Source organism: Crinia signifera, chromosome 9 (assembly GCF_055691185.1).
Source record: "Crinia signifera chromosome 9, ASM5569118v1, whole genome shotgun sequence".
In the NCBI taxonomy this organism is placed as follows: domain Eukaryota; kingdom Metazoa; phylum Chordata; class Amphibia; order Anura; family Myobatrachidae; genus Crinia; species Crinia signifera.
In genome coordinates this window covers 149,833,453-149,859,952 of record NC_139225.1, presented here as the reverse complement: position 1 = coordinate 149,859,952, position 26,500 = coordinate 149,833,453, and the positions used below count along the sequence as shown (strand labels likewise).

General features: G+C 47.0%; 1 protein-coding gene across 1 annotated transcript in view; it reads right to left on the bottom strand.

Moving 5' to 3' along the window:
• SYNGAP1 (synaptic Ras GTPase activating protein 1) overlaps positions 1-26,500 on the bottom strand; it is a 245,855-nt gene that overhangs the window by 186,954 nt on the left and 32,401 nt on the right. Inside the window, 1 exon segment of the mRNA XM_083160249.1 lies at positions 2,814-2,935. Within this exon segment, the coding sequence (XP_083016375.1) occupies positions 2,814-2,935 (122 nt within the window).

Below are 26,500 nucleotides of genomic sequence, written 5' to 3'. Positions count from 1 at the left end.
AACCGGGAGCATTAATTACTGCCCTTGGCCTTGTGCACAGGTTGCCCATCCCCCGCCCATACAATTATATAGGAAATATAATCTTTTTTACACAATATTTGTAATTTCAATTTATATAACAAATGTGAGCGATGCTGGAATTTTTAGCAGATATTTGACACATCTCTTAGAGATGTTGGCACTCAAAGTGTTAACCACTGCCACACCCACCCCAGCTCTATGTGGTTGCCATTACCCCTGTAGATGGGAGGGATATTGCAGAACAGTACAATGGCCTCTTCGTCCAGTGCAACTTGGGGGCATAGCGTACTGTATAAGTCACAGTTTGTGCCTACAGCAGCTTATTAAAGCATGGAGAGAGTGCAGCAAGCAGCACAGCTGAACATAGCTGAACCTTGTAAAATGCTGCGCGTCCGTCTCTTCCGCCAAAAAGAAAAATAAATACTGTATAGTCTACGGATGATAAAATTATAATGATTTGCAAACCACCAATGCTTCTTAGCCAGAATCGAACCCAGGGTGACTGTTCAGTTCTACTCTGTACTGTGAATAAGGCAATCAACAGGAGCCATGACAGATTTTGTTTGTAACGTGACGCATGACCAGTGCAGTTCAGGAAAAGCGACATCTGGTGGACAGAACATATTATTACACTCTTCGGCTTTTCTATTGCTACATTTCGATGAAACTTAGAATGCCAAGCAGCGACATGGCAGAGCGCAAATTGTAGGGTGCGCTACATTTTGTATGGATGCCAGATGTAAGACACATCTGTAGGCAACACTTTTGGCACATTAGCTGCTTCTTTTTAATGTAACACTTAAACTGCTACTGTACTTCTTACTAGTGTGATGCTTTGGGGCAGTTGGGTTGTGCTGGCCTGGGGAAGGGGGGGTGGTTCCTGGGCTTGAGCCTTAGGAGTGTTAGGGACGCACCTGATGAGTTCACCTAGTTGTGGTAGGTGGGCCCATATTTTTGGTGAAAAATTATACTAAAGCCGTGTACACACGGCAGTGATAGGGGCTGATATCGCTGGGAATATGGTCGCTGGCGACCATATTGCCAGTGATGGGAGTGTGCCCCGGCGCGCGCTCCCGTTTTTAGCTCCGTTCTAATCGCTGGTCGCAAGCTCCTGCGACCAGCTGATTACCTCTGCGGCACTGCCGGCAGAGGTTCCCTTTCATCAATGTTGTCTACAAGCCACTCATCTGCTGGTAATACCAGCAGATGAACGGCTTTCCCGGCGATGGTGCAGCAGCGCCGGGCCATACAAACTGGGCGGCTTTGAGCTGAAGCCACTCAAACTTGGTGTTTTGAGCTGCTTTCGGCTCAAAATCGCCCAGTGTGTATGGGCCTTAAAAGTTCACATACATGTGCCGCTTACAAATATGTGATTTGGATCATTTTCCTCAATTAAAAAAATGAGCACGTTTAATATTTTTGTCTCTTTTGTTTGATTTGGTTCTGTTTATGTACTTTTAGGACTTCTGAGGTAGTTTTAGGCAATTGTGCAATACTCATTAGGACCAAGGCTAAGAATTTTGCCTGCTTGCACCGGATGCCACCACCGCATTCACATATGTATCAGTGCCCAGTAAAAGCTAAATAAATTATTCTGATCATATAAACAAATGTACAAGGAGAAGTGGAATTGTGTCCTGGGAAAATAACCATAAAACATAAATGAATGCCAAATGTTAGTGCCTTGTGGCCAAAAGATTGTTTGATTCGAGGAATTGACCTCAGGTAAATACCACCTCCAAAGGCCTATTAATTCCTATAGCATGTCACCACAAAAGGGATGAGGAACCTTCAGCCCTCCAGCTGTTGTTGAACTACATATCCCAGCATGCTCTGCTACAGTTTTGCTATTTGGCCATGCTAAAACGGTTGCAGGTCATTCTGGGATGTGTAGTTTGACAACAGCTGCAAGCCCGAAGGTTCCCCATCCCTGCTTTACAACATATACAAACCTTTAAGAAAGTAATAGATAGCTGGGTAATAAACAAGTTATCGATTTCATGAATCCTCCTTTTCTGAAGCTAGTTTGCTTGTTTTTGTTGGTCATTTGTAGTCTTGCACATGAAAACATGTTTTAGATCTTTATACTGTTATTTAACTGTTTAAAAGGGCAAAGAGAAAGAAGGATCACCAACCAGAGGCCCAAGCTATACTGGTTTGCAGACTATGGCTGAGTTACTAGAGACCCTCCAGAGACCAGGTAACCTAGATGCTGATTGGTGGGCTAGTATTTTTTTGGCCAATAAATATACCAAGAATCTCGATACTGCTCAATGTGAGATAGCAGAGCTTATTATTAATGTGGAGTGTGCATTAGAACTATACTTTTCTTTCTTAGTAGAACTACAAGTCCCAGCATGATAGATTAGGGTGTGCAGTCCAAGATCCCCTTTCTGCATTTACTTGGGTTCCCCAGTTTGGAGAGCGCCTAGCTTGCCAAAATGTTCATCAGGGAAGGAGGTAAAGTAGGAGAAGGGCAGCACACCTAAAATAGCAGGTGGACTGACCCCATGGGTGCCACCCAAAGCAACCTCGGATGCCACCTTGTGGAACTACTTCCAAAAGTGACATACGCCTGTTTTAAAGTGTAAGCTTCTACAGTGTTCTGTAGAACACTAAAACATTAAACGTACTATTTAATGTTGGTAATACTATTAGTGATGTTTTGGTAGGTAAAGAGGCCAGACGACCAAAAGAGCTCGAGGTTGTGCACATCCCCACAATCAGTGGGACGAAGGACAAGGAGACAGATATGGTGACCAAGTTGTAGGCCACATCTTTGGAGATCCTACCTCCTCCTCATCAAGCATAAGAAGCTGGTTTCCAGAGATAACACAATATCGTGGATTCCAGGCTGGGCGGTCATACGGAGAGGCGACGTAGGGCATCCGATGCATGGGAGGTCCTCGAACATCTAGAAGACACAAACAGAAAAATAAAGCATTCTATTTAGTTCTACAGATCAAAACAATCCATGTTTCGGTGATTCTCACAACATATTAATCAGTGAAGCTGTTATGTCCCGTATATTATGATGAGTGTGGTAAAGAGGATCTACAATAATTAGATTGGCCATATATGGTCAACATGCATAAAGTCACAAGGTCAACAGTAGAAATTGTCAACAGGTACAAAAGTAATGAAATGGTTGACAAAAATAGTTGTCACAAATTTCATATGTGACCACATGTATCGTAGACATGTACCGCCGTAGAGTCACTTTGCTCACCACGCTTCGGTCGAGGTGGCTCGCTTGCAACCACTGGGAAAGGCACAGGTTACTATTTTCATTTGTAGTGCATGTGGTTGATGCACCGAGCAAAAGTTCAAAGATGTGTGAAAACCCCCCAAAAATGTGTGTAGACCATACGTGTGTTGACCATTGTCATTTTGACCTTTTGAATTTGTTGACCCTTTGCTCTTGTCAAGCTTTTGACTAGTTGACGTTGACCTATTGAATTTATCTAGACAGGGGTACATTTACTAAGACGGGAGTTTTATTTCACATGGGATGTTGCTATGGGCAACCAATCGGATACTACCTATTATCTTCTAGAAGGTGCTAAATAAATTGGAAGTAGATTCTGATTGCTCACCCGTAGCAACATCCCATGTGCAATAGAACTCCCATCTTAGTAAATTCCTTCCCATGGCTTTTGGACACCTTATTTATCTGAACTAAACAGATCTAATTTTTGCAATCTGGCCCTATAATTGGCCTCCTGTTTGGAATATCATGTCTTTGGGCATTCTTAGAAACTTTAAAATAAAACCTGACTTTTTGGGCGGGAGGTAATGAAGTCCAAATACGGCGGTCATACAGGATGCCGGACGAACTCAGACTTTTTTTTAAGGGGCAATCATTTACAAGGCAAAACCATATTAAAATCTCGGCCTTTTTGTACTTTGCATGAAGGAAATCCACAATCCTAATTGCAATGTTATGAATTATGATTGTCAATACACTTTTCAAGCATTATGAAACTGGTGGCCAAAGGTTGTGTTCCTGCCTTTTAAATATTACCCTGCTGGAACATTCATTGACATCATCATTCTCAATATCTTACCTGCCCTAACAACTTTTTTCACTTTCCCACATTCTCAAAGTCTGCCTACGACACCTTCACACCCACATTCACCATTCACATGTGTTCTGTTCAAAGCTTCATCATCACATCGTTTAGCTCATACCTTCTTCACAATGCCTTCATTCTTCTCATGTTTTAATTGTTAAGCTCCTACCCAGCTAAAGCTTGTATAATTACACTCTCACATTTATCATTGTACTTTCACTTTGCTCATTCCATTGTCATCATAGCTTAATCTAAAATGAGGAGTTCCACTCCACCATGCTCACCCTTTCATAATCAGATTCTGCTCGCCACTTGTTCAAAGTCTCGTGATACTACCTTCTTCTGGATTCTATCTTCCGCACGTTCACACCTTTCCCATAACATCTTTCATGCTTATATCAATGAAGGTTAATTGTCCAATATATGTTCTTATTGTCTAAACTTCATCCTTGACATTCCTCTCCAGCCTCCAGTCATAATGTAACTCTTCTAATACCTCAATCAGATATTGCCTATTAGGACAACGTTTCCTCAATTACCATCAAAACATTCATGCTAATCAAATAATCATCAACGAACCTATGTCCTCTCTAACAATTACCACCAGACCTTCATTCTGCCCACAATATTCTATAGAACCATATCCTACATAATAATCACCAAACCATTCTCATGCACTGAGAATCTTCTCCAACATCTATCCAGCTCAAATAGTCACTGTGGAACCTTAATCCTATTACTCAAACATCTCCACCAGCATTCATACTGCTATAAACCATCTTCTTCAAATGTTTATCTGGTGGAACTTCCACAAAACCTTCCTCCTGCTCAGTCACCAAAAAATCGGTACTTATGTAGTATCTGGGCGCCCGATTTTTTGATTGTATGCCTTAACTTAAGGCATACAATCAGTGCGATGCGATATCGCATCGCATGCGACCATATCGCATGCGATGCGATGACCCGATTTTCCCATAGGATTCAATGTTAAAATGGACTGAGTCCATTTTAACATGGAATTCAATGGGAAAAAGGGGTCCTTTTCATATCCCTACTATCCAAGTGGGCATGGAGTTGGATATAAACCTGTGGCGAGCGTAGCAAGCCACCGAGCCCGAAGCATGGCGAGCGAAGCGAGCCCCGCGAGGGGACGGTATTCTGTGTCCCCTCGCGGGGCTCGGTACGCTCGCCGCGCTTCGGGCTCGGTGGCTCGCTACGCTCGCCACAGGTTTATATCCAACTCCATGCCCACTTGGATAGTGGGGCAAGGAACAGGACCCCTTTTTCCCATTGAATTCTATGTTGAAATGGACTCAGACCATTTTAACATTGAATCCTATGGAAAAATAGGGTCCATCGCATCGCATCGCATCCGATTTGGTCGCATGCGATGCGATGTGCCCGATCCGACCCGATTTCTAAATCGGGCACCCAGATACTACATAAGTACCAAAAAACCTTTATACTGTTCAAAACGATCTTCACCAAAAGGGAATCCCATTCAATCACCAAGGAACCTTCATCCTGTAGAAACAATCGCCAAGAAACATTCAGCAAATCTTCTCTTCAAACGATTATTTTCAATCCTTCACCCTGTAGAAAGAATCTCCATCCAACTCATAGTTTGTGCACTCGCCTGCAAACCTTCATTCTAATTAATCAAACTACACCAAAAAAACAAATTGAAATAACTACTTTTGCTTTGAAATGAACAAACCGGAGTTGGTTGTTTAGAAACACCCTGTACTGCTGTTAATATTTCTCAAGCAGTTCCCATATCACCTACATGTGTGACCAAGTACAGTATGTAGAAGATGTGTAGCCATAATAAGTCTTTATTAAAACAATTATAGAAAAAGTGAGGAATACTCTGGCCAACGAAAGGACAGTGTCGGAATGTCCTTTGCCAAGACAGATCTCAGATTTTATGTATTTAAATAATGAATAAGCATTTGGTCATGACAGGAGAAATGAATAATTAGCTCTGTTCATATTATCTCAATTTACACTCATTGCGCACCCACATTAACCGGAGAAATGGGAATAGCATGTGTGGTGACCCAAAGGCCTTCAAGCAGCTCAAGTCATCCCAGGGTAGTAACCAAGGCAGTGAACTTTTACTGACCAGTTCTCTCCTAGAGTATAAGTGCAGGAAGGAGGAGCTGCCTGAACAATGGGTGTCCTGAGATTGCCTCTCATGGTAAAGACTGGCGTGGACAATGTGTGTTAATAGGTATTTCCTGGGGCTGTATTTTGATCATTGCCCTTGCATACTTGTTCCGTAAATATGTTTTCTTAACAATGAAGTGGGAGAAACCTGTTTATGGTCCTCATGACCAGACAGATGCATGGCTGGTTGAAGAATATCTGGATCCTTCCAGCCTTCCATCAGTGGGACCTGCTCAGCAGTCTTCCTCATAGAGGTACTTTGGTTGGTTCTGGAGGTCAGCGTGACTCTGCTGCAAATGACTAGTTCCACAACTGAAGGCTCCACTGTTTATAGGGTAGAGGTTTCTTCGAGTGGAGCTAATACTACTGTTATTATTGTACATTGGCCATTAATCGATAAGGCTCACATAAGCGTTACATAGCGCAATTTCACCAATGGTTGGGAAACTGTGCAAGCGAAGGATCCGTTCTGTGAATGTGCAGGGTGGATCCTACAATCGCATTGCAAAAATGCTACTGCTTCCGCTGTTTGTGGGGAGGGGGGCCCTGGCATTTATTGAAATGGGAGCGTGTCGCCCTAATTTTCAGGGAGTGGCTAGGCCAAGGGCTGTGCCATGAGGCACAGTTTCATTGGCCTATCTAGCTTCACCAAGGGTGGTTTAAGAGAGGAGTGGTCCAGTTGGCAGGTTTCAGCACAAGCCACCTCCTCTAGGCATTGAAGATCTCTGGCAAAATGCCTTGGTCTACCACGCATGCACAGCTATTAGTGAACATGGCACCCATGCCATATACCTGGTGACTTCTCTACTGAATCAGTGCATAAGCAACACAAACCAATAGGATAATTGCACAACATACATTTTCCCTTTGGCTTGTGTTGCTGGTGCACTGATTTGGGGCTTTGGAGATATAAGTATTATACATACATGCAGGGTCTGTGGTGTGAGCACACCAAGCACTCATTACAAATGAGCCTCCGTCATGCCCTTGAAAGCCAAGCATATTGTATAAATGTATACCTATTAACTGTCCGGCTGTTATTACAGGACACTTATAGAGCGGGATAGGGCCGGGGACATTCTGAATTACTAGTTATAGAGCGGGATGGGGCCGGGGACATTCTGTATTACTAGTTATAGAGCGGGATAGGGCCGGGGACATTCTGTATTACTAGTCATAGAGCAGGATGGGGCCGGGGACATTCTGTATTACGAGTTATAGAGCGGGATGGGGCCGGGGACATTCTGTATTACTAGTTATAGAGCAGGACAGGGCCGGGGACATTCTGTATTACTAGTTATAGAGCAGGATAGGGCCGGGGACATTCTGTATTACTAGTTATAGAGCGGGATGGGGCCGGGGACATTCTGTATTACTAGTTATAGAGCGAGATAGGGCCGGGTACATTCTGTATTACTACTTATAGAACGGGACAGGGCCGGGGACATTCTGTATTACTAGTTATAGACCAGGATAGGGCCGGGGACATTCTGTATTACTAGTTATAGAGCAGGATAGGGCCAGGGACATTCTGTATTACTAGTTATAGAGCGGGACAGGGCCGGGGACATTCTGTATTACTAGTTATATAGCGGGATAGGGCCGGGGACATTCTGTATTACTAGTTATAGAGCGGGACAGGACCGGGGATATTCTGTATTACTAGTTATAGAGCAGGACAGGGCCGGGGACATTCTGTATTACTAGTTATAGAGCGGGACAGGGCCATGGACATTCTGTATTACTAGTTATAGAGCAGGACAGGGCCAGGGCCATTCTGTATTACTAGTTATAGAGCACGATAGGGCCGGGACATTCTGTATTACTAGTTATAGAGCGGGATAGGGCCGGGGACATTCTGTATTACTAGTCATAGAGCGGGATGGGGCCGGGACATTCTGTATTACTAGTTATAGAGCAGGACAGGGCCGGGGACATTCTGTATTACTAGTTATAGAGCGGGACAGGGCTTGGGACATTCTGTATTACTAGTTATAGAGCAGGACAGGGTCGGGGACATTCTGTATTACTAGTTATAGAGCGGGACAGGGCCGGGGACATTCTGTATTACTAGTTATAGAGCAGGATAGGGCCGGGGGACATTCTGTATTACTAGTTATAGAGCAGGATAGGGCCGGGGGACATTCTGTATTACTAGTTATAGAGCAGGACAGGCCAGGGACATTCTGTATTACTAGTTATACTGCGGAACAGGGCCGGGGACATTCTGTATTACTAGTTATAGAGTAGGACAGGGTCGGGGACATTCTGTATTACTAGTTATACAGCGGGATGGGGCCGGGGACATTCTGTATTACTAGTTATAGAGCAGGATAGGGCCAGGGACATTCTGTATTACTAGTTATAGAGCGGGATAGGGCCGGGGACATTCTGTATTACTAGTTATAGAGCAGGACAGGGCCGGGTACATTCTGTATTACTAGTTATAGAGCAGCACAGGGTCGGGGACATTCTGTATTACTAGTTATAGAGCGTGATGGGGCCGGGGACATTCTGTATTACTAGTTATAGAGCAGGATAGGGCCGGGGACATTCTGTATTACTAGTTATAGAGCAGGATAGGGCCGGGGACATTCTGCATTACTAGTTATAGAGCATGATGGGGCCGGGGACATTCTGTATTACTAGTTATAGAGCAGGCTAGGGCCGGGGACATTCTGTATTACTAGTTATAGAGCGGGACAGGGCCGGGGACATTCTGTATTACTAGTTATAGAGCAGCACAGGGTCGGGGACATTCTGTATTACTAGTTATAGAGCGTGATGGGGCCGGGGACATTCTGTATTACTAGTTATAGAGCAGGACAGGGCCGGGGACATTCTGTATTACTAGTTATAGAGCGGGACAGGGCAGGGGACATTCTGTATTACTAGTTATAGAGCGGGACAGGGCCGGGGACATTCTGTATTACTAGTTATAGAGCAGGACAGGGCCGGGGACATTCTGTATTACTAGTTATAGAGCGTGATGGGGCCGGGGACATTCTGTATTACTAGTTATAGAGCAGGACAGGGCCGGGGACATTCTGTATTACTAGTTACAGAGCGGGACAGGGCCGGGGACATTCTGTATTACTAGTTATAGAGCAGGACAGGGCCGGGTACATTCTGTATTACTAGTTATAGAGCGGGACAGGGCCGGGGACATTCTGTATTACTAGTTCTAGAGCAGGATAGGGCCGGGACATTCTGTATTACTAGTTCTAGAGCAGGATAGGGCCGGGGACATTCTGTATTACTAGTTATAGAGCAGGACAGGGCCGGGGACATTCTGTATTACTAGTTATAGAGCAGGACAGGGCCGGGTACATTCTGTATTACTAGTTATAGAGCGGGACAGGGCCGGGGACATTCTGTATTACTAGTTCTAGAGCAGGATAGGGCCGGGACATTCTGTATTACTAGTTCTAGAGCAGGATAGGGCCGAGGACATTCTGTATTACTAGTTATAGAGCAGGACAGGGCCGGGGACATTCTGTATTACTAGTTATAGAGCAGGACAGGGCCGAAGACATTCTGTATTACTAGTTATAGAGCGGGACAGGGCCGGGGACATTCTGTATTACTAGTTATTGAGCGGGACAGGGCCGGGGACATTCTGTATTACTAGTTATAGAGCGGAATAGGGCCGGGGACATTCTGTATTACTAGTTATAGAGCGGGACAGGGACGGGGACATTCTGTATTACTAGTTATACAGCGTAATGGGGCCGGGGACATTCTGTATTACTAGTTAATAGGGCCGGGGGACATAGAATGATGATGGGTTGTTGAATATTTGGAAAAACAGAACGACCCTTCCCATTACTAGTTATAGAGCGGAATAGGGCCGGGGACATTCTGTATTACTAGTTATAGAGCAGGACAGGGCCGGGGACATTCTGTATTACTAGTTATAGAGCGGGACAGGGCCGGGAACATTCTGTATTACTAGTTATAGAGCGGGACAGGGCCGGGGACATTCTGTATTACTAGTTATAGAGCGGGACAGGGCCGGGGACATTCTGTATTACTAGTTATAGAGCGGTATAGGGCCGGGGACATTCTGTATTACTAGTTATAGAGCGGGACAGGGCCGGGGACATTCTGTATTACTAGTTATAGAGCAGGACAGGGCCGGGGACATTCTGTATTACTAGTTATAGAGCGGGACAGGGCCGGGGACATTCTGTATTACTAGTTATAGAGCAGCACAGGGCCGGGGACATTCTGTATTACTAGTTATAGAGCAGGATAGGGCCGGGGACATTCTGTATTACTAGTTATAGAGCAGGATAGGGCCAGGGACATTCTGTATTACTAGTTATAGAGCGGGATAGGGCCGGGGACATTCTGTATTACTAGTTATAGAGCAGGACAGGGCCGGGGACATTCTGTATTACTAGTTATAGAGCGGGACAGGGCCGGGGACATTCTGTATTACTAGTTATACAGCGTAATGGGGCCGGGGACATTCTGTATTACTAGTTAATAGGGCCGGGGGACATAGAATGATGATGGGTTGTTGAATATTTGGAAAAACAGAACGACCCTTCCCATTACTAGTTATAGAGCGGAATAGGGCCGGGGACATTCTGTATTACTAGTTATAGAGCAGGACAGGGCCGGGGACATTCTGTATTACTAGTTATAGAGCGGGACAGGGCCGGGAACATTCTGTATTACTAGTTATAGAGCGGGACAGGGCCGGGGACATTCTGTATTACTAGTTATAGAGCGGGACAGGGCCGGGGACATTCTGTATTACTAGTTATAGAGCGGTATAGGGCCAGGGACATTCTGTATTACTAGTTATAGAGCAGGATAGGGCCGGGGACATTCTGTATTACTAGTTATAGAGCAGGACAGGGCTGGGGACATTCTGTATTACTAGTTATAGAGCAGGACAGGGCCGGGGACATTCTGTATTACTAGTTATAGAGCAGGACAGGGCCGGGGACATTCTGTATTACTAGTTATAGAGCGGGATAGGGCCGGGGACATTCTGTATTACTAGTTATAGAGCAGGAGAGGGCCGGGGACATTCTGTATTACTAGTTAAAGAGCGGGACAGGGCCGGGGACATTCTGTATTACTAGTTATAGAGCAGGACAGGGCCGGGGACATTCTGTATTACTAGTTATAGAGCGTAATGAGGCCGGGGACATTCTGTATTACTAGTTATAGAGCGGGACAGGGCCGGGGACATTCTGTATTACTAGTTATAGAGCAGGACAGGGCCGGGGACATTCTGTATTACTAGTTATAGAGCAGGACAGGGCCGGGGACATTCTGTATTACTAGTTATAGAGCAGGACAGGGCCGGGGACATTCTGTATTACTAGTTATAGAGCAGGACAGGGCCGGGGACATTCTGTATTACTAGTTATAGAGCGGGACAGGGCCGGGGACATTCTGTATTACTAGTTATAGAGCAGGACAGGGCCGGGGACATTCTGTATTACTAGTTATAGAGCAGGACAGGGCCGGGGACATTCTGTATTACTAGTTATAGAGCGGGATAGGGTCGGGGACATTCTGTATTACTAGTTATAGAGCAGGAGAGGGCCGGGGACATTCTGTATTACTAGTTATAGAGCGGGACAGGGCCGGGGACATTCTGTATTACTAGTTATAGAGCGGGATAGGGCCGGGGACATTCTGTATTACTAGTTATAGAGCAGGACAGGGCCGGGGACATTCTGTATTACTAGTTATAGAGCGGGACAGGGCCGGGGACATTCTGTATTACTAGTTATAGAGCAGGACAGGGCCGGGGACATTCTGTATTACTAGTTATAGAGCGGGACAGGGCCGGGGACATTCTGTATTACTAGTTATAGAGCAGGATAGGACCGGGGACATTCTGTATTACTAGTTATAGAGCAGCACAGGGCCAGGGACATTCTGTATTACTAGTTATAGAGCGCGATAGGGCCGGGGACATTCTGTATTACTAGTTATAGAGCGTAATGGGGCCGGGGACATTCTGTATTACTAGTTATAGAGCGGGATAGGGCCGGGGACATTCTGTATTACTAGTTATAGAGCGGGACAGGGCCGGGGACATTCTGTATTACTAGTTATAGAGCAGGACAGGGCCGGGGACATTCTGTATTACTAGTTATAGAGCAGGACAGGGCCGGGGACATTCTGTATTACTAGTTATAGAGCGTAATGAGGCCGGGGACATTCTGTATTACTAGTTATAGAGCGGGACAGGGCCGGGGACATTCTGTATTACTAGTTATAGAGCAGGACAGGGCCGGGGACATTCTGTATTACTAGTTATAGAGCATAATGGGGCCGGGGACATTCTGTATTACTAGTTATAGAGCAGGACAGGGCCGGGGACATTCTGTATTACTAGTTATAGAGCGTAATGAGGCCGGGGACATTCTGTATTACTAGTTATAGAGCGGGACAGGGCCGGGGACATTCTGTATTACTAGTTATAGAGCAGGACAGGGCCGGGGACATTCTGTATTACTAGTTATAGAGCATAATGGGGCCGGGGACATTCTGTATTACTAGTTATAGAGCGTAATGAGGCCGGGGACATTCTGTATTACTAGTTATAGAGCAGGACAGGGCCGGGGACATTCTGTATTACTAGTTATAGAGTGGGACTGGGCCGGGGACATTCTGTATTACTAGTTATAGAGCGGGACAGGGCCGGGGACATTCTGTATTACTAGTTAATAGGGCAGGACAGGGCCGGGGACATTCTGTATTACTAGTTATAGAGCGGGATAGGGCCGGGGACATTCTGTATTACTAGTTATAGAGCAGGACAGGGCCGGGGACATTCTGTATTACTAGTTATAGAGCAGGACAGGGCCGGGGACATTCTGTATTACTAGTTATAGAGCAGGACAGGGCCGGGGACATTCTGTATTACTAGTTATAGAGCAGGATATGGCCGGGGACATTCTGCATTACTAGTTATAGAGCGGGATAGGGCCGAGTACATTCTGTATTACTAGTTATAGAGCAGGACAGGGCCTGGGTACATTCTGTATTACTAGTTATAGAGCGGGATAGGGCCGGGGACATTCTGTATTACTAGTTATAGAGCGGGACAGGGCCGGGGGACATTCTGTATTACTAGTTATAGAGCGGGACAGGGCCGGGGACATTCTGTATTACTAGTTATAGAGCGGGACAGGGCCGGGGACATTCTGTATTACTAGTTATAGAGCGTAATGGGGCCGGGGACATTCTGTATTACTAATTATAGAGCAGGACAGGGCCGGGGACATTCTGTATTACTAGTTATAGAGCGGGACAGGGCCGTGGACATTCTGTATTACTAGTTATAGAGCAGGACAGGGCCGGGGACATTCTGTATTACTAGTTATAGAGCGGGACAGGGCCGGGGACATTCTGTATTACTAGTTATAGAGCAGGACAGGGCCGGGGACATTCTGTATTACTAGTTATAGAGCGGGACAGGGCCGGGGACATTCTGTATTACTAGTTATAGAGCGGGACAGGGCCGGGGACATTCTGTATTACTAGTTATAGAGCAGGATAGGACCGGGGACATTCTGTATTACTAGTTATAGAGCAGGACAGGGCCGGGGACATTCTGTATTACTAGTTATAGAGCGGGACAGGGCCAGGGACATTCTGTATTACTAGTTATAGAGCGTAATGGGGCCGGGGACATTCTGTATTACTAGTTATAGAGCAGGATAGGGCCGGGGACATTCTGTATTACTAGTTATAGAGCAGGACAGGGCCGGGGACATTCTGTATTACTAGTTATAGAGCAGGACAGGGCCGGGGACATTCTGTATTACTAGTTATAGAGCGGGACAGGGCCGGGGACATTCTGTATTACTAGTTATAGTGCGGGACAGGGCCAGGGACATTCTGTATTACTAGTTATAGTGCGGGACAGGGCCGGGGACATTCTGTATTACTAGTTATAGAGCGGGACAGGGCCGGGGACATTCTGTATTACTAGTTATAGTGCGGGACAGGGCCGGGGACATTCTGTATTACTAGTTATAGTGCGGGACAGGGCCGGGGACATTCTGTATTACTAGTTATAGAGCAGGACAGGGCCGGGGACATTCTGTATTACTAGTTATAGAGCGGGACAGGGCCGGGGACATTCTGTATTACTAGTTATAGAGCAGGACAGGGCCGGGGACATTCTGTATTACTAGTTATAGAGCGGGACAGGGCCGGGGACATTCTGTATTACTAGTTATAGAGCGGGACAGGGCCGGGGACATTCTGTATTACTAGTTATAGAGCAGGATAGGACCGGGGACATTCTGTATTACTAGTTATAGAGCAGGACAGGGCCGGGGACATTCTGTATTACTAGTTATAGAGCGGGACAGGGCCAGGGACATTCTGTATTACTAGTTATAGAGCGTAATGGGGCCGGGGACATTCTGTATTACTAGTTATAGAGCAGGATAGGGCCGGGGACATTCTGTATTACTAGTTATAGAGCAGGACAGGGCCGGGGACATTCTGTATTACTAGTTATAGAGCAGGACAGGGCCGGGGACATTCTGTATTACTAGTTATAGAGCGGGACAGGGCCGGGGACATTCTGTATTACTAGTTATAGTGCGGGACAGGGCCGGGGACATTCTGTATTACTAGTTATAGTGCGGGACAGGGCCGGGGACATTCTGTATTACTAGTTATAGAGCAGGACAGGGCCGGGGACATTCTGTATTACTAGTTATAGAGCAGGATAGGGCCGGGGACATTCTGTATTACTAGTTATAGAGCGGGATAGGGCCGGGGACATTCTGTATTACTAGTTATAGAGCAGGACAGGGCCGGGGACATTCTGTATTACTAGTTATAGAGCAGGACAGGGCCGGGGACATTCTGTATTACTAGTTATAGAGCGGGACAGGGCCGGGGACATTCTGTATTACTAGTTATAGAGCGGGACAGGGCCGGGGACATTCTGTATTACTAGTTATAGAGCGGGATAGGGCCGGGGACATTCTGTATTACTAGTTATAGAGCAGGACAGGGCCGGGGACATTCTGTATTACTAGTTATAGAGCAGGACAGGGCCGGGGACATTCTGTATTACTAGTTATAGAGCGGGACAGGGCCGGGGACATTCTGTATTACTAGTTATAGAGCGTAATGGGGCCGGGGACATTCTGTATTACTAGTTAATAGGGCGGGACAGGGCCGGGGACATTCTGTATTACTAGTTATAGAGCAGGATAGGGCCGAGTACATTCTGTATTACTAGTTATAGAGCGGGATAGGGCCGGGGACATTCTGTATTACTAGTTATAGAGCAGGACAGGGCCGGGGACATTCTGTATTACTAGTTATAGAGCAGGACAGGGCCGGGGACATTCTGTATTACTAGTTATAGAGCGGGACAGGGCCGGGGACATTCTGTATTACTAGTTATAGAGCGGGACAGGGCCGGGGACATTCTGTATTACTAGTTATAGAGCGGGATAGGGCCGGGGACATTCTGTATTACTAGTTATAGAGCAGGACAGGGCCGGGGACATTCTGTATTACTAGTTATAGAGCAGGACAGGGCCGGGGACATTCTGTATTACTAGTTATAGAGCGGGACAGGGCCGGGGACATTCTGTATTACTAGTTATAGAGCGTAATGGGGCCGGGGACATTCTGTATTACTAGTTAATAGGGCGGGACAGGGCCGGGGACATTCTGTATTACTAGTTATAGAGCAGGATAGGGCCGGGGACATTCTGTATTACTAGTTATAGAGCAGGACAGGGCCGGGGACATTCTGTATTACTAGTTATAGAGCAGGACAGGGCCGGGGACATTCTGTATTACTAGTTATAGAGCGGGATACGGCCGGGGACATTCTGTATTACTAGTTATAGAGCAGGACAGGGCCGGGGACATTCTGTATTACAAGTTATAGAGCATGATGGGGCCGGGGACATTCTGTATTACTAGTTATAGAGCGGGACAGGGCCGGGGACATTCTGTATTACTAGTTATAGAGCAGGACAGGGCCGGGGACATTCTGTATTACTAGTTATAGAGCGGGATAGGGCCGGGGACATTCTGTATTACTAGTTATAGAGCAGGACAGGGCCGGGGACATTCTGTATTACTAGTTATAGAGCGGGACAGGGCCGGGGACATTCTGTATTACTAGTTATAGAGCAGGACAGGGCCGGGGACATTCTGTATTACTAGTTATATAGCGGGATAGGGCCGGGGACATTCTGTATTACTAGTTATAGTGCAGGACAGGGCCGGGGACATTCTGTATTACTAGTTATAGAGCGGGACAGGGCCGGGGACATTCTGTATTACTAGTTATAGAGCGGGACAGGGCCGGGGACATTCTGTATTACTAGTTATAGAGCAGGATAGGGCCGGGGACATTCTGTATTACTAGTTATAGAGCAGGACAGGGCCGGGGACATTCTGTATTACTAGTTATAGAGCGGGACAGGGCCGGGGACATTCTGTATTACTAGTTATACAGCGTAATGGGGCCGGGGACATTCTGTATTACTAGTTAATAGGGCCGGGGGACATAGAATTATGATGGGTTGTTGAATATTTGGAAAAACAGAACGACCCTTCCCATTACTAGTTATAGAGCGGAATAGGGCCGGGGACATTCTGTATTACTAGTTATAGAGCAGGACAGGGCCGGGGACATTCTGTATTACTAGTTATAGAGCGGGACAGGGCCGGGAACATTCTGTATTACTAGTTATAGAGCAGGACAGGGCCGGGGACATTCTGTATTACTAGTTATAGAGCGGGACAGGGCCGGGAACATTCTGTATTACTAGTTATAGAGCAGGACAGGGCCGGGGACATTCTGTATTACTAGTTATAGAGCAGGATAGGGTCGGGGACATTCTGTATTACTAGTTATAGAGCAGGACAGGGCCGGGGACATTCTGTATTACTAGTTATAGAGCAGGACAGGGCCGGGGACATTCTGTATTACTAGTTATAGAGCAGGACAGGGCCGGGGACATTCTGTATTACTAGTTATAGAGCGGGACAGGGCCGGGGACATTCTGTATTACTAGTTATAGAGCAGGACAGGGCCGGGGACATTCTGTATTACTAGTTATAGAGCGGGACAGGGCCGGGGACATTCTGTATTACTAGTTATAGAGCGTAATGGAGCCGGGGACATTCTGTATTACTAGTTATAGAGCAGGACAGGGCCGGGGACATTCTGTATTACTAGTTATAGAGCAGGACAGGGCCGGGGACATTCTGTATTACTAGTTATAGAGCGTAATGGGGCCGGGGACATTCTGTATTACTAGTTATAGAGCGGGATAGGGCCGGGGACATTCTGTATTACTAGTTATAGAGCGTAGTGGGGCCGGGGACATTCTGTATTACTAGTTATAGATCGTAATGGGGCCGGGGACATTCTGTATTACTAGTTATAGAGCAGGACAGGGCCGGGGACATTCTGTATTACTAGTTATAGAGCAGGACAGGGCCGGGGACATTCTGTATTACTAGTTATAGAGCGGGACAGGGCAGGGGACATTCTGTATTACTAGTTATAGAGCGTAATGGGGCCGGGGACATTCTGTATTACTAGTTATAGAGCAGGACAGGGCCGGGGACATTCTGTATTACTAGTTATAGAGCAGGACAGGGCCGGGGACATTCTGTATTACTAGTTATAGAGCAGGACAGGGCCGGGGACATTCTGTATTACTGGTTATAGAGCGGAACAGGGCCGGGGACATTCTGTATTACTAGTTATAGAGCGGGACAGGGCCGGGGACATTCTGTATTACTAGTTATAGAGCAGGACAGGGCCGGGGACATTCTGTATTACTAGTTATAGAGCAGGACAGGGCCGGGGACATTCTGTATTACTAGTTATAGAGCAGGACAGGGCCGGGGACATTCTGTATTACTAGTTATAGAGCAGGACAGGGCCGGGGACATTCTGTATTACTAGTTATAGAGCAGGACAGGGCCGGGGACATTCTGTATTACTAGTTATAGAGCGGGATAGGGCCGGGGACATTCTGTATTACTAGTTATAGAGCAGGACAGGGCCGGGGACATTCTGTATTACTAGTTATAGAGCGGGACAGGGCCGGGGACATTCTGTATTACTAGTTATAGAGCAGGACAGGGCCGGGGACATTCTGTATTACTAGTTATATAGCGGGATAGGGCCGGGGACATTCTGTATTACTAGTTATAGTGCAGGACAGGGCCGGGGACATTCTGTATTACTAGTTATAGAGCGGGACAGGGCCGGGGACATTCTGTATTACTAGTTATAGAGCGGGACAGGGCCGGGGACATTCTGTATTACTAGTTATAGAGCAGGATAGGGCCGGGGACATTCTGTATTACTAGTTATAGAGCAGGACAGGGCCGGGGACATTCTGTATTACTAGTTATAGAGCGGGACAGGGCCCGGGACATTCTGTATTACTAGTTATACAGCGTAATGGGGCCGGGGACATTCTGTATTACTAGTTAATAGGGCCGGGGGACATAGAATTATGATGGGTTGTTGAATATTTGGAAAAACAGAACGACCCTTCCCATTACTAGTTATAGAGCGGAATAGGGCCGGGGACATTCTGTATTACTAGTTATAGAGCAGGACAGGGCCGGGGACATTCTGTATTACTAGTTATAGAGCGGGACAGGGCCGGGAACATTCTGTATTACTAGTTATAGAGCAGGACAGGGCCGGGGACATTCTGTATTACTAGTTATAGAGCGGGACAGGGCCGGGAACATTCTGTATTACTAGTTATAGAGCAGGACAGGGCCGGGGACATTCTGTATTACTAGTTATAGAGCAGGATAGGGTCGGGGACATTCTGTATTACTAGTTATAGAGCAGGACAGGGCCGGGGACATTCTGTATTACTAGTTATAGAGCAGGACAGGGCCGGGGACATTCTGTATTACTAGTTATAGAGCAGGACAGGGCCGGGGACATTCTGTATTACTAGTTATAGAGCGGGACAGGGCCGGGGACATTCTGTATTACTAGTTATAGAGCAGGACAGGGCCGGGGACATTCTGTATTACTAGTTATAGAGCGGGACAGGGCCGGGGACATTCTGTATTACTAGTTATAGAGCGTAATGGAGCCGGGGACATTCTGTATTACTAGTTATAGAGCAGGACAGGGCCGGGGACATTCTGTATTACTAGTTATAGAGCAGGACAGGGCCGGGGACATTCTGTATTACTAGTTATAGAGCGTAATGGGGCCGGGGACATTCTGTATTACTAGTTATAGAGCGGGATAGGGCCGGGGACATTCTGTATTACTAGTTATAGAGCGTAGTGGGGCCGGGGACATTCTGTATTACTAGTTATAGATCGTAATGGGGCCGGGGACATTCTGTATTACTAGTTATAGAGCAGGACAGGGCCGGGGACATTCTGTATTACTAGTTATAGAGCAGGACAGGGCCGGGGACATTCTGTATTACTAGTTATAGAGCGGGACAGGGCAGGGGACATTCTGTATTACTAGTTATAGAGCGTAATGGGGCCGGGGACATTCTGTATTACTAGTTATAGAGCAGGACAGGGCCGGGGACATTCTGTATTACTAGTTATAGAGCAGGACAGGGCCGGGGACATTCTGTATTACTAGTTATAGAGCAGGACAGGGCCGGGGACATTCTGTATTACTGGTTATAGAGCGGAACAGGGCCGGGGACATTCTGTATTACTAGTTATAGAGCGGGACAGGGCCGGGGACATTCTGTATTACTAGTTATAGAGCAGGACAGGGCCGGGGACATTCTGTATTACTAGTTATAGAGCAGGACAGGGCCGGGGACATTCTGTATTACTAGTTATAGAGCAGGACAGGGCCGGGGACATTCTGTATTACTAGTTATAGAGCAGGACAGGGCCGGGGACATTCTGTATTACTAGTTATAGAGCAGGACAGGGCCGGGGACATTCTGTATTACTAGTTATACAGCGGGACAGGGCCGGGGACATTCTGTATTACTAGTTATAGAGCGGGACAGGGTCGGGGACATTCTGTATTACTAGTTATAGAGCAGGACAGGGCCGGGGACATTCTGTATTACTAGTTATAGAGCAGGACAGGGCCGGGGACATTCTGTATTACTAGTTATACAGCGGGACAGGGCCGGGGACATTCTGTATTACTAGTTAATAGGGCCGGGGACATTCTGTATTACTAGTTATAGAGCAGGACAGGGCCGGGGACATTCTGTATTACTAGTTATAGAGCAGGACAGGGCCGGGGACATTCTGTATTACTAGTTATAGAGCGGGACAGGGCAGGGGACATTCTGTATTACTAGTTATAGAGCGTAATGGGGCCGGGGACATTCTGTATTACTAGTTATAGAGCAGGACAGGGCCGGGGACATTCTGTATTACTAGTTATAGAGCAGGACAGGGCCGGGGACATTCTGTATTACTAGTTATAGAGCAGGACAGGGCCGGGGACATTCTGTATTACTAGTTATAGAGCAGGACAGGGCCGGGGACATTCTGTATTACTGGTTATAGAGCGGAACAGGGCCGGGGACATTCTGTATTACTAGTTATAGAGCGGGACAGGGCCGGGGACATTCTGTATTACTAGTTATAGAGCGGGACAGGGCCGGGAACATTCTGTATTACTAGTTATAGAGCAGGACAGGGCCGGGGACATTCTGTATTACTAGTTATAGAGCAGGACAGGGCCGGGGACATTCTGTATTACTAGTTATAGAGCAGGACAGGGCCGGGGACATTCTGTATTACTAGTTATAGAGCAGGACAGGGCCGGGGACATTCTGTATTACTAGTTATAGAGCAGGACAGGGCCGGGGACATTCTGTATTACTAGTTATAGAGCAGGACAGGGCCGGGGACATTCTGTATTACTAGTTATATAGCGGGATAGGGCCGGGGACATTCTGTATTACTAGTTATAGAGCAGGACAGGGCCGGGGACATTCTGTATTACTAGTTATAGAGCAGGACAGGGCCGGGGACATTCTGTATTACTAGTTATACAGCGGGACAGGGCCGGGGACATTCTGTATTACTAGTTATAGAGCGGGACAGGGCCGGGGACATTCTGTATTACTAGTTATAGAGCGGGACAGGGCCGGGAACATTCTGTATTACTAGTTATAGAGCAGGACAGGGCCGGGGACATTCTGTATTACTAGTTATAGAGCAGGACAGGGCCGGGGACATTCTGTATTACTAGTTATAGAGCAGGACAGGGCCGGGGACATTCTGTATTACTAGTTATAGAGCAGGACAGGGCCGGGGACATTCTGTATTACTAGTTATAGAGCAGGACAGGGCCGGGGACATTCTGTATTACTAGTTATAGAGCAGGACAGGGCCGGGGACATTCTGTATTACTAGTTATAGAGCAGGACAGGGCCGGGGACATTCTGTATTACTAGTTATACAGCGGGACAGGGCCGGGGACATTCTGTATTACTAGTTATAGAGCGGGACAGGGTCGGGGACATTCTGTATTACTAGTTATAGAGCAGGACAGGGCCGGGGACATTCTGTATTACTAGTTATAGAGCAGGACAGGGCCGGGGACATTCTGTATTACTAGTTATACAGCGGGACAGGGCCGGGGACATTCTGTATTACTAGTTAATAGGGCCGGGGACATTCTGTATTACTAGTTATAGAGCAGGACAGGGCCGGGGACATTCTGTATTACTAGTTATAGAGCAGGACAGGGCCGGGGACATTCTGTATTACTAGTTATAGAGCGGGACAGGGCAGGGGACATTCTGTATTACTAGTTATAGAGCGTAATGGGGCCGGGGACATTCTGTATTACTAGTTATAGAGCAGGACAGGGCCGGGGACATTCTGTATTACTAGTTATAGAGCAGGACAGGGCCGGGGACATTCTGTATTACTAGTTATAGAGCAGGACAGGGCCGGGGACATTCTGTATTACTAGTTATAGAGCAGGACAGGGCCGGGGACATTCTGTATTACTGGTTATAGAGCGGAACAGGGCCGGGGACATTCTGTATTACTAGTTATAGAGCGGGACAGGGCCGGGGACATTCTGTATTACTAGTTATAGAGCGGGACAGGGCCGGGAACATTCTGTATTACTAGTTATAGAGCAGGACAGGGCCGGGGACATTCTGTATTACTAGTTATAGAGCAGGACAGGGCCGGGGACATTCTGTATTACTAGTTATAGAGCAGGACAGGGCCGGGGACATTCTGTATTACTAGTTATAGAGCAGGACAGGGCCGGGGACATTCTGTATTACTAGTTATAGAGCAGGACAGGGCCGGGGACATTCTGTATTACTAGTTATAGAGCAGGACAGGGCCGGGGACATTCTGTATTACTAGTTATATAGCGGGATAGGGCCGGGGACATTCTGTATTACTAGTTATAGAGCAGGACAGGGCCGGGGACATTCTGTATTACTAGTTATAGAGCAGGACAGGGCCGGGGACATTCTGTATTACTAGTTATACAGCGGGACAGGGCCGGGGACATTCTGTATTACTAGTTATAGAGCGGGACAGGGCCGGGGACATTCTGTATTACTAGTTATAGAGCGGGACAGGGCCGGGGAGATTCTGTATTACTAGTTATAGAGCAGGACAGGGCCGGGGTCATTCTGTATTACTAGTTATAGAGCGATATAGGGCCGGGGACATTCTGTATTACTAGTTATAGAGCGGGACGGGGCCGGGGACATTCTGTATTACTAGTTATAGAGCAGGATAGGGCCGGGGACATTCTATATTACTAGTTATAGAGCGTAATGGGGCCGGGGACATTCTGTATTACTAGTTATACAGCGGGATAGGGCCGGGGACATTCTGTATTACTAGTTATAGAGCAGGACAGGGCCGGGGACATTCTGTATTACTAGTTATAGAGCAGGACAGGGCCGGGGACATTCTGTATTACTAGTTATACAGCGGGACAGGGCCGGGGACATTCTGTATTACTAGTTATAGAGCGTAATGGGGCCGGGGACATTCTGTATTACTAGTTATAGACCAGGATAGGGCCGGGGACATTCTGTATTACTAGTTATAGAGCAGGACAGGGCCGGGGACATTCTGTATTACTAGTTATAGAGCAGGACAGGGCCGGGGACATTCTGTATTACTAGTTATACAGCGGGACAGGGCCGGGGACATTCTGTATTACTAGTTAATAGGGCCGGGGACATTCTGTATTACTAGTTATAGAGCAGGACAGGGCCGGGGACATTCTGTATTACTAGTTATAGAGCAGGACAGGGCCGGGGACATTCTGTATTACTAGTTATAGAGCGGGACAGGGCAGGGGACATTCTGTATTACTAGTTATAGAGCGTAATGGGGCCGGGGACATTCTGTATTACTAGTTATAGAGCAGGACAGGGCCGGGGACATTCTGTATTACTAGTTATAGAGCAGGACAGGGCCGGGGACATTCTGTATTACTAGTTATAGAGCAGGACAGGGCCGGGGACATTCTGTATTACTAGTTATAGAGCAGGACAGGGCCGGGGACATTCTGTATTACTGGTTATAGAGCGGAACAGGGCCGGGGACATTCTGTATTACTAGTTATAGAGCGGGACAGGGCCGGGGACATTCTGTATTACTAGTTATAGAGCGGGACAGGGCCGGGAACATTCTGTATTACTAGTTATAGAGCAGGACAGGGCCGGGGACATTCTGTATTACTAGTTATAGAGCAGGACAGGGCCGGGGACATTCTGTATTACTAGTTATAGAGCAGGACAGGGCCGGGGACATTCTGTATTACTAGTTATAGAGCAGGACAGGGCCGGGGACATTCTGTATTACTAGTTATAGAGCAGGACAGGGCCGGGGACATTCTGTATTACTAGTTATAGAGCAGGACAGGGCCGGGGACATTCTGTATTACTAGTTATATAGCGGGATAGGGCCGGGGACATTCTGTATTACTAGTTATAGAGCAGGACAGGGCCGGGGACATTCTGTATTACTAGTTATAGAGCAGGACAGGGCCGGGGACATTCTGTATTACTAGTTATACAGCGGGACAGGGCCGGGGACATTCTGTATTACTAGTTATAGAGCGGGACAGGGCCGGGGACATTCTGTATTACTAGTTATAGAGCGGGACAGGGCCGGGGACATTCTGTATTACTAGTTATAGAGCAGGACAGGGCCGGGGTCATTCTGTATTACTAGTTATAGAGCGATATAGGGCCGGGGACATTCTGTATTACTAGTTATACAGCGGGATAGGGCCGGGGACATTCTGTATTACTAGTTATAGAGCAGGACAGGGCCGGGGACATTCTGTATTACTAGTTATAGAGCAGGACAGGGCCGGGGACATTCTGTATTACTAGTTATACAGCGGGACAGGGCCGGGGACATTCTGTATTACTAGTTATAGAGCGTAATGGGGCCGGGGACATTCTGTATTACTAGTTATAGACCAGGATAGGGCCGGGGACATTCTGTATTACTAGTTATAGAGCGGGATAGGGCCGGGGACATTCTGTATTACTAGTTATAGACCAGGATAGGGCCGGGGACATTCTGTATTACTAGTTATAGAGCGGGACAGGGCCGGGGACATTCTGTATTACTAGTTATAGAGCGGGATAGGGCCGGGGACATTCTGTATTACTAGTTATAGAGCAGGACAGGGCCGGGGACATTCTGTATTACTAGTTATAGAGCGGGACAGGGCCGGGGACATTCTGTATTACTAGTTATAGAGCGGGATAGGGCCGGGGACATTCTGTATTACTAGTTATAGAGCAGGACAGGGCCGGGGACATTCTGTATTACTAGTTATAGAGCGGGACAGGGCCGGGTACATTCTGTATTACTAGTTATAGAGCGGGATAGGGCCGGGGACATTCTGTATTACTAGTTATAGAGCGGGACAGGGCCGGGGACATTCTGTATTACTAGTTATAGAGCGGGACAGGGCCGGGGACATTCTGTATTACTAGTTATAGAGCAGGACAGGGCCGGGGACATTCTGTATTACTAGTTATAGAGCGGGATAGGGCCGGGGACATTCTGTATTACTAGTTATAGACCAGGATAGGGCCGGGGACATTCTGTATTACTAGTTATAGAGCGGGACAGGGCCGGGTACATTCTGTATTACTAGTTATAGAGCGGGATAGGGCCGGGGACATTCTGTATTACTAGTTATAGACCAGGATAGGGCCAGGGACATTCTGTATTACTAGTTATAGACCAGGACAGGGCCGGGGACATTCTGTATTACTAGTTATAGAGCGGGACAGGGCCGGGGACATTCTGTATTACTAGTTATAGAGCGGGACAGGGCCGGGGACATTCTGTATTACTAGTTATAGAGCAGGATAGGGCCAGGGACATTCTGTATTACTAGTTATAGAGCGGGATAGGGCCGGGGACATTCTGTATTACTAGTTATATAGCGGGACAGGGCCGGGGACATTCTGTATTACTAGTTATAGAGCAGGACAGGGCCAGGGACATTCTGTATTACTAGTTATAGAGCAGGACAGGGCCGGGGACATTCTGTATTACTAGTTATATAGCGGGACAGGGCCGGGGACATTCTGTATTACTAGTTATAGAGCAGGATAGGGCCGGGGACATTCTGTATTACTAGTTATAGACCAGGATAGGGCCGGGGACATTCTGTATTACTAGTTATATAGCGGGACAGGGCCGGGGACATTCTGTATTACTAGTTATAGAGCGGGACAGGGCCGGGGACATTCTGTATTACTAGTTATAGAGCGGGACAGGGTCGGGGACATTCTGTATTACTAGTTATAGAGCGGGACAGGGCCGGGGACATTCTGTATTACTAGTTATAGAGCGGGACAGGGCCGGGGACATTCTGTATTACTAGTTATAGAGCAGGACAGGGCCGGGGACATTCTGTATTACTAGTTATAGAGCGGGACAGGGCCGGGGACATTCTGTATTACTAGTTATAGAGCGGGATAGGGCCGGGGACATTCTGTATTACTAGTTATAGAGCAGGACAGGGCCAGGGACATTCTGTATTACTAGTTATAGAGCAGGACAGGGCAGGGGACATTCTGTATTACTAGTTATAGAGCGGGACAGGGCCGGGGACATTCTGTATTACTAGTTATAGAGCAGGATAGGGCCGGAGACATTCTGTATTACTAGTTATAGAGCAGGATAGGGCCGGGGACATTCTGTATTACTAGTTATAGAGCGGGATAGGGCCGGGGACATTCTGTATTACT